We start from the raw sequence: 14,770 nt of genomic DNA, 5'->3' as shown, positions 1-14,770 counted from the left end.
TTAAAGAACCGTGTCTTTCGACTCCGAAAAACCCTTAACATAGCAGCACAGCTACAACACAAACCCGGTCATCTTCTTAAAAACACATTTTGTTAATTAAACACTAACTCAAAATTAGCACTGGATGCGAAATTAAACCGCATATTTTTATTTGGGTTTTACAGCAAGTTGGACTCACTCTCTCCTTTTTGTATAATTCAGTGAGTACGAAACGTTTATTCATTGATTCATTATTTTAGAAATTTGGTATATTGTCTTTCCTGTATTTAGTAGGCGATGTAGTAGATAAATTGTGAATGGATGACAGAGATAAAAATAACCATGAAAATAATTCAATTTAATTCAGTTCAACACAATCATACAGATGAACATTTTTAAGCAGTGCATCAAGTTTGGTTTATTATTTAAATTAGCTAAAATGTTTCTATCTAGGGAAGCCTAAGGGATTGCATTAGAAGAGCACATAGCGACAGTTGTGAGGAAAAACTTTAACAAGAAGAAACCTCCAGCAGAACCAGGACCTGGAGCTGCCATCTGTCAACACCAACTGCAGGTTGAGAAGACAGAGCAGAGACACAAATAAGAAACGGATGATCCAGGTGTGCTTTCTGTGTTAATGAAAAGTAAAAAGTTAATAGCAGGAGAGGGAGAACATTTAGTGCTTGGCAACATTATCAGCCTGCATCCCTCCCCAGAAAGTAGAATGCCAGACCCAACAGCTTCTATTGGGAGACAAATACGGAGTGAAACATTAAATTATACTTTGAAATAACAGCAAGTAATGCAAATTGGAGAGCAGTAGAAGAATAAAGTAGAAGAATGAGGACAAGTGGTCAATTTTTTGTTTAGCAGTCTAAAGCCTAAAGCAGCATTGCATCTATACACAAAAAACAGCAACAAAACATTCACAAGAAAGAGACAAGCAAAACACAGACTGCGCTCTTCAGGATTTAACCTCATGTGTTCATCAACATCTCACCTGATGTCATTTAAAGCAAGTATAAACTGAGTTTGAATGTATTTTAATTGGACCTACAATCTAATAGTAATGTTTGTAGTTGACAAATTTAACTAATGTTTGTAGTTGACAGATTTATATTCAACTAGATTATAGATAAATCCATTATCTAAAGGCTGGTGCTTCTTTCCAGTAGTCATTAGACAAAAATGATGGAGATGGAGACGTTCTATGTTGTTTGTTGGGATTAAGTTGTTTTTCAATGACCATTTTCAATGGATTAGAAAATGAATGTTTTGCTTTCATTTTAAAATGAAGTGAAAATGGCACAACCTACTAACCTTAGTTAAATACAGTAGTTGAAGTGTTTTCTGTTGGTATAAAAATGTTTTTTAGACCAACAAAATAGAAAAGATGACTCAAAAATTTAGGAAATTAATTCTACATCTTTCATTTTTAAGGCAAATGTCTGGAACCCTGTTGCGGACCTACACTGACTGGTTTATTTGCTTTGTCTCATTTGTGTAATTGTCAGTGTTCAGTATTAAACATCCAATTCACTCCCAGGTCAGATCGTGGCATGTTCTAAAATTGGCAAATCAAAAAAGAACTTGTTGAAAAACAAAACATGTTGATTTAAATGAAAATCAGTCAAGTTCCGATTTGCTGCACACTTGATGGTAAAGAGAGAAAACTGCGTCAGAGTTCTTAAAATAAATCTGGGAAGAAGTGAATTGCTGTAAAATCTTTCGTCCCTGTTTAACAGTCACTGCAGGCTGAGGACAAAGTTCAACTTTCAACGAGTTAAACCTCGTTTCAGTTCGCTTTACTTCACTATCTGCACCTGAAAGTTTGTCTAAAAAAAAGAACCAACAGCAACTTTAGAACATTATGGGGTTTTTTTCTGTAAGACGTAGATCTAGTTAAAAGCAGATATTTACATGTACAGTAAAAAAAAAAAAAAAAAAAATTTTTTCTTTCTCACTGTCTGAAGTTAGATTAGACCAAACCTTTTATGTTTTAGTTTAGCTAGAATTGCTAACTTTATTTCTATTTTCTAAATGTTAGAAAATGTGGTGAGAACATATTTTAGGAATTTCTTTTATTAATTTTTTTTTTTTACTTTCCTGAAATTCAAAAGTTTACATACATTTTGTCAGTATAAGGGATTCCTTCCTCAAGTGTCTCTTAACCTATTGAGAGAAGCTCAATTGTTTGAACATACATTCAATTAAATGTATGTTAATTGAATTGTATGCAATTAACATACATTTGAATAGATAGCCAAAAGTAGGAAAAGTTGATGAGTTTTTCTTCCATTTGCATTATTTTCCATCCACTGTTGGGTTCTTAGATCACTCAACTCTACTAAATCAACCAATAATTCTGGCATAAAAAGGCTTTAACTCAATCGATGAACCAGTGCTGTGCTGACGTCTAACAGAAAACAAGCAATAAAACCCAAATAACTCAATTTTGCCTTTGGATCTCTTGGCCATTTCCAACCAGCAGTCTGAGATAAATGCAAAGTTTGATCAAATGTCTTCAGCTTTATCTGCCACGTCTGATAAGGCTTAATAGGAATCACGCTGTGGGCTTGCATGATGTCAGGTGGTGCTTCATGCATAATATCAACAGTATGGTGCTGTCAAAACGTACTGTGTGGGTGAGCGCCCAGACACATACACACACCAGATTGTTGGGTTAGAGTTACTAAAAATGTCCAGTGTCACAGCAAAAGCACAAACATTAAAAACAGCAGAGAAAATATCCTCTCCCCCCTCTTCAAAATCAATACAAGGTTGAGCTAAAAACAAAACACAGAAAACAGGCAATCATTTTTCAGACAATTGAAGTTGAACATTTTCAGCTGTCTTGTGTTGCCTCGCTAGTCCACATGTTCACATCCATGAGTTCAAAGTTACTGAAGTAAAGGAACTTCTCCACGATCATCTCATGTATTTGGCCTGAAGCAGCTGTCGCTGTGTGAGCTGCTCATCTTCCCATAGAGACATTTCTCTCTGCTCCTCCAACGTGTCTTCATCTCAATTCTGGACCACATGGAGTCATTTGACGTCGCCCAGCTCTTGTGAAAACCAGCCTTCCGAGGAAATTCTCCAGCTGTTTTGCTCCTCAACGCCACTTCTTGTGCAAAAAAAATGAGGCCTGCTTGACTGATAAGACTGGCTGCAGCAGTCGTGTTCAAACACGCCCCGTCTCCGTCACTGACCTGCCTGGCAGAAAACCACGTGGAGCCTTGTCTTTTTGTTGAAAGTAGGCCAGCGAACCCAGAGATAATCACAGAGGCATGACCCTCGGATGCGTGGTTGCTAATCCACCGCGCGCCGTTCTTCCTGGACCCTGCAGGAAGGACACAACTGTGAATTGAGAGGCGCCTCGCTGTGGCTGTTTGACAGGAGACACCTGACCTGCTGCCATTCGCCGAGCGATTTCTGGAAGGAGTTCTTCCTTCCTCAAAGTTAACTCTCTCTGCCCCCCACCACTCCGCCTTGGTGCCGTTGCCGACCTGACTAACAGGAATGTGATCGCTGTGCAGATCAGGAGCCGTCAGACTTGTAGCAACAAGCACACACTCTGCTTGTTGCATCACATCTGAGAGCAATCGGCGTGAGTCTGTGGGTGTGTTTCGTGTGGCTTGGTTTTAAAAAAAAAAACGTTAAGTCAGATCAGGAAGTGTGATGCTGTGACAGGACAGGAGGAAACAGGCTCAGAATGGCAGTGTGTGTCTCTGCTTGATAACATGACGGCCCCCCGGCTGAAGACCCCGGCTCTGTTCCTGCTGCTGCTGCTGCTCAGTGCTCTGACCTGGACAGGTAGGCCCACAGAAAACAGCTCTGTCATTGTCTGTCTCCACTCCCATGCTGCTTTCTCTTTTTCTTTTTTTTCTTTTTTTTTTTTTTTGCTCTGATCCTCCATGACTTTATTGCCACACGATTCTCCAGTTTTGGCTGAAAAGTCCGGGTCTGAGGGGTCTTCCATCGAAAAGCACAAGGCGTTCCTTCCAGGCTCATCTTCTTTTCACGTAATCTTCTTCATGCCAGAAACTCGTTGTGGAATCTGCTTTCTCTGTCCTGAGATAAGCCCCAGCCTGACTCCTCTGTTCCAAATTTCACAACTCATCGACCGCTCAGATAATTAGGTGACCAGATTAAAGGAAGAAAGCAGAAATCTTTTGGGAACGGCTCCTGTTTGGGAACGCCACCTTCATTCCGTTTGATTAGTGAACTTGGTAACTCTTTTTTTTATATATTTATCTTTATTGCAACTGGTTGCTCAGACGGAAGTCCAGAGTTCCTGTGTGACTCATTGTTGATGATGTTTTGTTCATCAGTTTTTCTTTTCAGTTGCTAACATGCATAAGTAACATGTGTAACACTTTCCCGTTGTTGGCACATAGTAGTACAGTCAGTTCTTAGAGCTAATGTTGTAGCTCTGGCAGTTTCCTTCAGATGATGTTGATGATAGTTTGTATCGTTACATCAAATTTGTTTCCTGTGGTTTTGGAATCGATTTTGAATGTCTGCAGCAATAACTAAAACGTCAGCTTCTTCTTTGTTGAGCTCAAAGGACAAAATTAAAACACAATTAAAATTCCCCCAGTGGTTCTGAGGTGAATGTCCTGTCTCCTGATGACGCCACCCAACGAGTGGTGCTCCGATCCACTTTTTTCACTTCCTGCACCAAAATCAATATCTGAGGTTTAGTATCGGCCGATACTAAACAGAGCTCTGACGTCGCTCAGAGCACGAAGGATAGAATTAGACTGAACACATTTGTCCTTAAGGGCCTGGCACATTGTCACTGATACCCAGCATAGAAGTTTTTTTCAATATTGGGACTCATACAGATATTAATATCAAATCGGTGCATCTCTATAACAAACTGTAACACATAAACATTTCAAAAAGTGAGGGACCTTCAATGTGGAACACCATAGATTAGACTGTGACTTTCTGAGTTACAGTATTTACAGAGAATTTTCTGTTATGAGAAATTAAATTAGGACAATTCCAGGAATCAGAGTTCTGAGATTAAAATGTCTAAGATGCTTATTAGTGTTACTAAAAAGAGTCAGTGTGTTTTTTGTATTCATGTTAGTGTGCAAGTAATGTGAGATGTTTCATTGCAGCATTTTGTCAAGAAAATTCATCAAATCAAACAAAAACCAATGGCAGTACAACAGAAAGTCAGGTTTCTACTGCAACTCCTCCAAATATTCCAGGTAAGACAAAATAATAGAATCCCAGCAATAATGCTGATTGAATGAATGCAGACAGATTTTGCTGTTAGTCTCACTGTTTAACTTTGTCCATTGATTCTAATGTTGTTTCTAATAAGTGTTAAAATTTGTTCAGTAAAGCTTGCAGTGCTGGGAATAATGATCTTTGGAAAGATTGAACATTTTCCCAGATTTACTGTCTCAAATCGCATTATGTGAAATTGGCTAAGAGATCCAACATATACGTACAATACAGATCGGAAAGTATATAACGTTTCTCTGGTAAGACTAAAACTGAACCTTATAGTAATAGGAGAATATATTTCCTGTTGTTAAATTCAGTCTCATCCTATTAAATATTTCAGTATTTATTGTGATCTATTGACAGAAATAGACAAACAAAGAGAGAACTGGAGGATCAGTTTGTTTTGATCACTCAGATTTAGGATAAATGCATTTTCAAGGCGCTTCAATAAAGAAACTCTTACAAAATTATATCTAAAAAAATATTTTCAAGATATTCCACTTCATGCCAGTTATACAGACAGCTTCAGATTCAGTGTCTGAGTACCACCACATCTCACCAAAGGCATTTCCTTCTTTATTTTGTGGAAGTTTCATTTTTCTCCTGTGTGTATGTGGGAGTGTGCATCGGCGTGTGTCTGTGTGTGTGTGGGCGTTTGCGTGTGTGCGTGTGTGTGTGTGTGTGTGTGTGTGTTTATGCGTCATTTCAAATAGACATTTCTATATGTAGAAAAACACTGAGCTGAGCTGCCCAGTCTAAAAACATGTTGTGTCTTTGATAAATGTTTTGATAAATAACAAAAAAGATGCAAAACAAATAAAAATGACCCCAAATTCAGTTAAATTGGGCAGGAATCCTGCTTGTGGTGATAAGAATCATGAAGAGTCATGTTGGAAATTAATTTAGTCTGTTAATCTCAGTGATGTTCTGACTATGATTAAAATACATCTTTTAAACTGAAAATATAAAATATAACAAACCCTAATCTGTGTGGTCCCCTAATTATAGGAGGTTATTGTTTGCTTTTTAATATTAATATTTTATCCTTTTAATTTTATGAAAGGAAAATTAAATTAATCAGAACAAACAGGGAACCCAACACAACCTGTCAGCTTTTTAATTGATCCTAAACTAGAAGGAAGTCACTTGAAGTCGTCCATCTGCTCTCTGCTCTCCTGGTCTGTGGATGTTTCTGGGCCACATTTTCCACGCTGCACAAACACTGCTAAGGGTTAACTGGGCCTTTAGTCTCATCTTTCTTCACCTCCTCCATTCTGGCAGGCCTCAAGTTGAATCTGAGAGTTTGTCAGTGTTTTGCAGTGTGACACAAACTGATAAAAACACATTTCTGTTGATTCTGCCTGTTTCAGAGAATGATGACATCACCGCAAACGCAGCAGAACCGGAAGGTAAATCCACAGGTCCTTCTCTGTTTTATTAGATCCTTCTGTGTGATTCCAATTTCTTTTTACTTAATTACTTTTGTTTTATTTATTTACTGCTGAAGATCCTGAACGATCTGGTTCAAATGAATCTGGTAAGTCGAGTTATTTGTTTTGCATCGTATGGATGATGTCTGTGGTTCTGGTAGATGGATGCATAAAAACTAACCTCAAAGTCAAAGTGCTAAAATGCTTCAAATGTTTTGATCAATTGATCTTTTCTCTGACACATTTCTGCAGATACTTCACCAGAAATTGTGCTTATGACTGATCAATCAGGAACTAGCGACGATGAAACTCTTGACCAATCCATCCTGATTGGTGCGGTTGTGGCGGGCGCAATCATTGGTGCCATCATTATTGTTGGCGGTGTCATCTGGTGCAGGTGCAGTAAAAACGCCGGGAACCAAGGTGAGTCTGCTGCGATGGGGAACCAGAATAAAGAGACGAAACATTTGGTCTTTTCTGTCCATGGTCCAAATGAATGTTCAAAACGTCTAAAACATCAGAATCTGAGTTTATTTACCGACACTGGGTGCAAAACGGGGAATTTAACCTCAGTTTCAAGCATTCAGACATTAACTATAAGCATATATATACTCAGAGGGGAAAAAGGGATAAAAGAAACAGTATGTACATGTGTTTGCAACCAACCTTGCATCAGTGAAGGTCTCCGTCTTTTATCTGTGCCAGCCTCACAGACTTTCATATGGCGACAGATTTAAGCTGCTGCTGCAAAACTGATGAAACTGTCATAATATCTTCTCCCTTTCTGACGGTTTGATAAATGGTTTTCTGAAGGCATATCTAAAAGGATCTCAGGTTCAAAGATCATTCAGACCTAACAGATTCCACACTGATGTTAGTTAGTTAGTTAGTAAACAATAACAAAATCAAATATTAGAACAATCTGGTGATCGAACAGCTTAGGTCGTCCTACAGCAACCACTGCAGTTTTTCTTTCTCACTTTATTTTTTTAATATATATTTTTTTATCTACAGCTCTTAAGTTTGCACTACCACTTTTCAGTCTGTGTTTGAGGTCTGGGATTTAACTAGGCCACTGAAGCAAGTTTCAGCTGCCAGTCTAGACTACCTTGAGATTTCAATTGAAGATATAAAGGGCTTTATCAAGAAAATGGAGTATTATTATTGTTATTATCATTACAAAATAGTTTATAGCAATATTAATAGAGCAATTTTCCCCAGCAGTCTGGCTGCTGTTTGTGAGTGGATGTCGTCAACATTATGCTGTGCTATTTTAAATGATTATCACTTTAACTGTTAGATGTACTTTTTAAAAGCTTATCTAGGGGACCAGTGCTGTGAATTAGCTGTTGCTATTGCACTATGACGCAAACATGGAGTCCACCAGCGTCAGCTGCTTGTTCAACAATGATTAAATACTTTTTTATTCATGGTTTCTTCTGTTGTGTATTCATTGTCCAGTTTACACAATCACAATACAATACCTTCACCTTTTTAAATTCTGCACCTGAAAATTAACTATGAAAAAACTAAAACTATTACTATAAACACTAGAGGCTAAACTAAAACTGAACAATATTCAACTAATAAAGACCAAAAACACTAAAAACTCATTTAAACAAACTGAATTAGACAAACAAAAAGTCACAGCTTAATAAAACTAGACTGTCATAAAAAACCCCAGCACTGTTACAACTCTGGTTGTAATAAAACGTGTTTGCACTGAAATCCTCTGTTTGGATTTCACCAAACATAAATAATATTTACTAAAATCTATTTCATTCAGTGGCCACTTTGCAAACGTTCTGCTGTCATGTTCTATTTTAGAGGAACTCTGTCAAACAAACTGCACTTGTTCCTTCTTCTTCTATTAGTCACTTTGTAAACTTTAACATTGAACATCCAAACTGAGTCACTGTTAAGGAAACTGGCTGTTTTTAAGGCCTTTAGACCAACATGGACATTTTGAGCAGTAACCAGGGTTGTTAGGAAATCTGTCAATATCCTGTTTTTTTGTTGTTTTGTATTACAAACAAAAATCTGAAAAGTGTGGTGTGCATATGTATTTAACCCTGTGATGTAGGGAGAGCCACCGCTCCCTTCAGCTACAACTGTGCATTTCAAATGTTAAAATTCTTCATTAGATTTTGGTCCAGGAGATTTGAAAGATGACGGTTTTGATCTGAAGCCTTTGCTGCAGCTCTGGTTGGATGTTCAGGACGGATGTTCTTCAACCAACATTTAGCTGCAACAGGCTCCATCAGAGGACTGTCCTGGCTTTAGCGTCTCACGTCTCCCGGTTGACTCTAACTAGCTTTTCAATCTCAAATGAAGAAATGCATCTCAGCATAATGCAGCCACTGCCATGTTTCACTGGATGGTGTGTCCAGCCGCCCCCATGCATTGTTAGCTTCCTGTCTTACAAAAAGTTACATTTTGGTCTCATATTTGAGGAGAGCAGCTTCTTCTGTACCTTCCTACTGCTCTCCCACAGAGGTCAGATTTATGCAGCCTACAGTTACTGTGTTGAGTTTCCACAGTCCTGTTGAAAATAACATGCCATGTTCATTTAGGACCATTTAGGTTTATTATAGTTTTGGGCTCTTCATTGTAGCTTAGTTTTTATTTTGTTTTGTATAATTCTGTTAGTTTTCATTAGTTTTTAGAGTGTGTTTGCTAGTTCTTATTAGTTCGTACTAGTTAAATAGTTTTTTCATTTGTAATTCAAGAATAATTTCAAAAGGTCAAAATATTGTGTTGTGATTACGTAATTATATAATGGGTAATGAATACTCAATTCAATTCAAAAATGAATTGAATACGTTTTTAAAAAATGAATTCAATTATTATTGAACAACCAACTGAGTGTTGATTTCTCCCAACGTTTTCTGTCGCCATATTGTAGACTATAAATGCTGCCATGGAGTCCCATAACTTGACAACAGTTGACTGATAGTGTAGGGGGGAAAATGAATTAATCTGTTTTTTAGCATTTTGAATTGATGTGAAATTTACACAGAAATGAAGGACATTGCATCTACAATTTCAATATCTTTTAGCTAGTTTTACAAACGGCCCATATAGTCCTGGTGAGCCTTTCCCCAGCAATCGCTGGTTTTTATCTCAGTTAACAAATTATTTTCTCAATTTCAGTTGTCATTATTTTGTTAGTTTTAGTTAATTATACTAATGTTGTGTAGGACTTCCCTGATATTTGCTCATTTTAGTCCTTTAGTTTAACCCAGAGTCAGACCAGAGGTTATGACCAAACCATACAACAGTATCAATCAAAACAAGTGTAACTTTTCTAGATCTGTGACAGTAATTCTGTTTTGTTTTTGGGTTTTTTTGTTCTGCTAAAAGTGACCTTATCTTTTTGGCCTCTCTTCTAGAGCTTACAAAAGAAGACCCACATTTAGACGGACCAAGTTCAGAGAAGGTTCCTATGTAAGTTGAACCGTCTGCTGATGTGAAATGCTGTCGGCTATCAGGCAAAATAATCTTTTCTCTCCACTGTGTTGCAAAAACATTACCCTGCTGCTGTAATTTCCTGTTAATGCAACCAAGCTGGTGTGCCATTCTTGTGGTCAGAATAAACGTCTGAAATGTTTCTCGCAAATTCTGAAGACAATCCGCGCACGCGCGCGCGTGTGTGTGTGTGTGTGTGTGTAAGGCCAATGTTTGAAGAAGACGTGCCATCTGTGCTGGAGCTGGAAATGGACGAACTGGACCAGTGGATGAAGAAAGACAGTAGGTTTAATCTATTTTTGTTACAGTAACAAGAGTCATAAATAAACAAGAGGTTATAGTTGTAATCATTTCCTCTCAAAAATAAATCACCACATTTACTCACCTAACTATTTCTCCATGTAAACCTGGACTTTATGAAGGAAATGTTTATGGTGGGAAATATTTTCTGGGCTTCTCTCTGGCAGCTCTGTGTGATGAAATAGTTTGTCCAGCAGAGGTCAGTGTTGCTCTGAAGCAACAGCTTTCTGAGGCATCTGCTTCACCTGTAAAAACTGCGATCATGTAAAAAACAAAAACTTGGAAATGCAGTTAAACATTTAGTTCTTTATAAATAACTGTTTATATACCTTTGTCAATCTGTGATAAAGTGATTGTGTTGCAGGCAAATGACAAACAATGACTTGGGTTTGATCACTAAATCAAAGATATAAGCAGAAACGTTTATGACATTAAATATATAAAATAAATATAAAAAATAATTTAAACGGGAATTAGTATACGGGAATATATATATATATATATATATATATATATATATATATATATATATATATATGTATGTATATAAATGGTGTTTATTTTGTTAAGCTACTTTACTAATTTCATACAGTTCTGTAACTCCGTTTTTATTTCATTTTTTTTTTAATTTCATATTCTTATGGGAGGGGGCGGGGTTTTCTCTGTGGGGCGGGGCTGCGACCTTCAGCATCTGTGCGACCTTCAGCATGTGGGTGTAATGTGACAGAGGGACCACAAGGAGGAGACACAGGAACTCCATGTGTGTCTTCATAGATTATCTTTTCATATTACATTTGTAAAAAAAGAAAAAAAAGAAAACTTGTTTGCAACAAATAAAAAAAACACATTTTGATGAAAGTTGCCTACTGCAGCTTTACCTGAAAAAAACAGAAAAGAGAATGCCTAAAAGTCTAAATTTACTTTATCTCTGAATAAAAGGTAGAAAGCTTAACAAATAGTAAAAAAAGAAATGATTTTCTGAAAATTTACTGAAAATGATTTTAAAAAGCAGTAAAACTGAAGAAAAACACAAAAATACCCTAAAAGCCTGAGAAACTGTTAATCATTGAAAGAGCTGAAGGAATGGGCAACGGTTTGAGACTTACAATGTATTTACTAATCCAAGAAATAGAGAATGTGGATAGATATTATAAAAATGCATTCATGGACATTTTCAAATTCCTTTAGTCCTTATGGAAAAGTGGTTCATTTAGAACAGCCACAGAGTGAAAAATGATCAATGAAGTGAAAACCTGCAGCCCCAGAAGCCCTAAATATCGACTATTAGCAGCACTCCCCATGTCCCAGCGAATTAATAACATGCAGGTTCTGGCACAGTAAACCCACACCGTCACTGTGATGGGTTTGTAGTGATGCACACTGCCGCTCTGGGCCTAGCTGTGGCCAGTGAACTGTGGACACTTTCGTCATCTCTTGTGTCTGGGAGCACAAGCCCTCCTGACATCTGCTAGCGATTACGACAGGCATGCACACTTGGAAGTGTGGTGCAACCAAACCCTGGAGCGGTGCTGCTTTACTGGAAGCGCTGGGAAGTGAGGTCAAGGTCCAGTCGGCTGACTGCTGACCAATCTGGTTTACAGGCTGTTTTTTTTCCCAGGCTTTTACTTCCAAAGCCGACTAAAGGTTAGCCTCCTCTTTGTACACACACGGGGTTATGTAACAGATCTGAAAACAGAAGTATACGTGATGTTGTTGCTGCTGTTGCTGCTGTTGCACAATGCGATGCCATCCTCTGCAGCAGCTGTGCTCCGTTTGTCAAACCTGGCAAATTCCTCCCTCACTCAAGCAAAGACTGTGTGTCAGGGCCAGTGCAGATAGAAAATAAAAGGAGTAAGTCAAATTTTTTAGATTAATCTCAGAAATATTCTGGAAAAAACTGAATTTTTTGAGATATCTTTTTGACTTTTGGAATTGAGTTTTGAAAGTTGTTTTCTTTTTTTTACTAGAAAATTTCTGACTTTTTTCTAGCAAATTTTCAACTTTTCAAGCTTGGAAATATCCTTGTTTTGTCTCAAACTCTCTGAGATTAATCTAAAAATTTCTGAGATTTTTGGTGGAAATTCATTTCTCTTCTTTTTCTGTCTACAATGGTCCTAATATGCAGAGCAAATGCAAAACAGAGCTTCACATTAGGGAGCAGAAGAAGCAAATCAACTGTGGCTGAACCTGCTTGTAAGGCGATTTTTTTTCCCTCCCGAAGCAAGTTAAGCAATAGAATTTTCTTCAAAATAAGAAACACTTTGGTCCAACACAAACCTTATAAACAGACAATCCTAAAAACCCGAGGTAAACCTCTCTGAGTGTTTCAGAGTCAAATGGTCCAGTTTCAACCTGTTCCCTCCACTCGATGGGAACCGCCAACTGAAGCGAAAATGTGTTGAGCAGGAAGAAAACGAAGAATCTGTTCACTGCAAAACCAACGCAATAAATAAAGAGGTCATAAATGTTCTTATTACACCTTGATAGTGTAATGCTTCCATTTTTTTGTCCTCGTTTATTTCCTCCAACAACTGGAAGCTGTCACAGCTGACACTAGTGGAGCCAGGGCTGCTGTTTTGGAGAACGTGTTCGTAATATTTTCTGTTTGTTAATAATTATTTTTGAAATGATGATGTCATTGGTTGTTAAGACTTGTACTATTTCCACTGGCTTTTACTTGATGTAGTAAATGACAGTTTTCACAAGTTGACATTACTAAGCTGTGTCAGCTTCCAGCTGCTACCACTGGAAGCGCCATTACTAGCTGCCACTGCCACGGACTGAGCTTCCTGTCTCTCCACACAAGAGAAAGTTGTTCATCTAACAATATTCCATAATTCTGTCATTATTATTCCTAAAGTTCCATCAAACCGATGGGTGGAAATGATCTGTAGTCAGAGGAAAGCTGTACTTGTCAACCAGAATTTCACAAGATACTCAAAATGACCATGATTCACACCTTTAAACATTCCCAGATATTCAGTGACCAAATAACCTTCGATGTAAATTACCAGGGAGTTTTATGGATGCGGGTGTTTTTGTTGTTTATTTCAACTCCACATGTCTGTTGTTAACCTTTCAGTCCAGGTCTGACTCTTGCTCCTTTTATTTCTCCATCACAGGTTAGAGGATGACACATCCCAGACTGTGCATCGCTTCCATCTGTCATATTACAACTCTTTCTTGACTAATTTCCCCCAATCCGGAGTTTACAAATGTGTCGGACGCAGCGAAGCGTCCGACACAAAGGAGCTGCACCTCAGAGCTCTGATGGAGCAACAACTCCTGGTCGTCCCTCAGTGGAGATGAACTGCTACTAACGATGTCGTTACTTATGCTTTGTTTAATGTGTTTCATTCATGTCCATGCACAGTGTTTCAATGCACATTTCATCTGATCTTTTACACATAAAAACAGGAGAAAAAAAAAAAAAACTCAACCCAATGTGTCCTCAGTGTCTCTAGATTCACACAGTTGCTCTGTGTGTGTTCAGCTCGGCGTGTAATGGGAAAAGAACCTTCCCCAGTCCTTCCAGATGACTGCTCACTGCTCCCCCGGTGGCTTTGCCTCTTGCTCAAATGTTACATGACTCCCTCCAGCTGCAGGTTGTAATGACTGTGGACAGGCATGACGGAGAACATCTGTTTGTTATCGTTTGCAGAACAGCTCTGGATTTACACAGAGATCGTTTTTATTCCAAGTCTCTGAGTCGTCGAAGCAATGAGACTTCGACATTCGAGGCTTTTGATAAATTATTGGCCACTTCTCCGAAGCGGCCCTCTAAAAAGCGACTGTTGGCCAGATAAGAGGTACCAGATGATTATCTGGACTAAATTCCTCTGACTGCCTGACGCTCCTCACAGATTTTCTTCCCCGCCGGTTTTGCCTGTGAAAGTTGTCGGATGGGAACGAGTAAACACTGATGCAGATGTGAGACCTTTCAGATTCAGGCAGTGTCTTATGTGAACTCGCACTGTAAATATTTCAATGCCAAAATGTGTTATTGTGACATTTCTGTAAATATATAACGTGTGGAGTTTTGTTTGGCTTGTGAAGCTCTTCAGTTCCATGATTAAAGTGTCGCGATGAAAAGACGATGTGCTATGCTGTCTTTCATTCAGATTATTGGTTGGATGGATCTTTAATAATTTAGAGATTCGTGACACGAATCTCACAAGCCTGAGTCTGGCTTTGGTTCCACATCATTTGGCTCTATTAGCTCTTTGCCCTCTCTAGGTGACCTTTACTTTGGTAAAACTCCACAACAAAACCCTCCTATAATCCCATTGGATAGATTCTCCTGGCTCCATAATGAGCCACACCTATGGATGGATGGATGGATGGATGGA

At 38.3% G+C, this 14,770-nt stretch overlaps 1 protein-coding gene across 2 annotated transcripts; it reads left to right on the top strand.

Annotated features, from left to right (window-relative positions):
* The first annotated feature begins 3,312 nt into the window (after positions 1 to 3,312).
* Positions 3,313 to 14,516, top strand: tmem154 (transmembrane protein 154). Of its 2 annotated transcripts, XM_044115724.1 has the most exons (8): positions 3,313 to 3,792; positions 5,109 to 5,201; positions 6,594 to 6,632; positions 6,731 to 6,760; positions 6,906 to 7,076; positions 10,046 to 10,100; positions 10,327 to 10,403; positions 13,544 to 14,516. In XM_044115724.1, the coding sequence occupies exons 1-8, from the start codon at positions 3,720 to 3,722 to the stop codon at positions 13,546 to 13,548; spliced, it is 543 nt and encodes a 180-aa protein (XP_043971659.1). In that variant the 5' UTR covers positions 3,313 to 3,719; the 3' UTR covers positions 13,549 to 14,516. The 2 variants fall into 2 exon arrangements, with proteins under 2 accessions (XP_043971659.1, XP_043971660.1); XM_044115725.1 differs by lacking the exon at positions 6,731 to 6,760 and having other exon boundaries at positions 6,945 to 7,076.
* Positions 14,517 to 14,770: the final 254 nt, after the last annotated feature.

This window comes from Gambusia affinis, linkage group LG04, assembly GCF_019740435.1.
Source record: "Gambusia affinis linkage group LG04, SWU_Gaff_1.0, whole genome shotgun sequence".
NCBI classification, from domain to species: Eukaryota; Metazoa; Chordata; class Actinopteri; order Cyprinodontiformes; family Poeciliidae; genus Gambusia; species Gambusia affinis.
The sequence above is the reverse complement of the archived record's forward strand: the minus strand, read 5'-3'. Positions and strand labels throughout refer to the sequence as shown.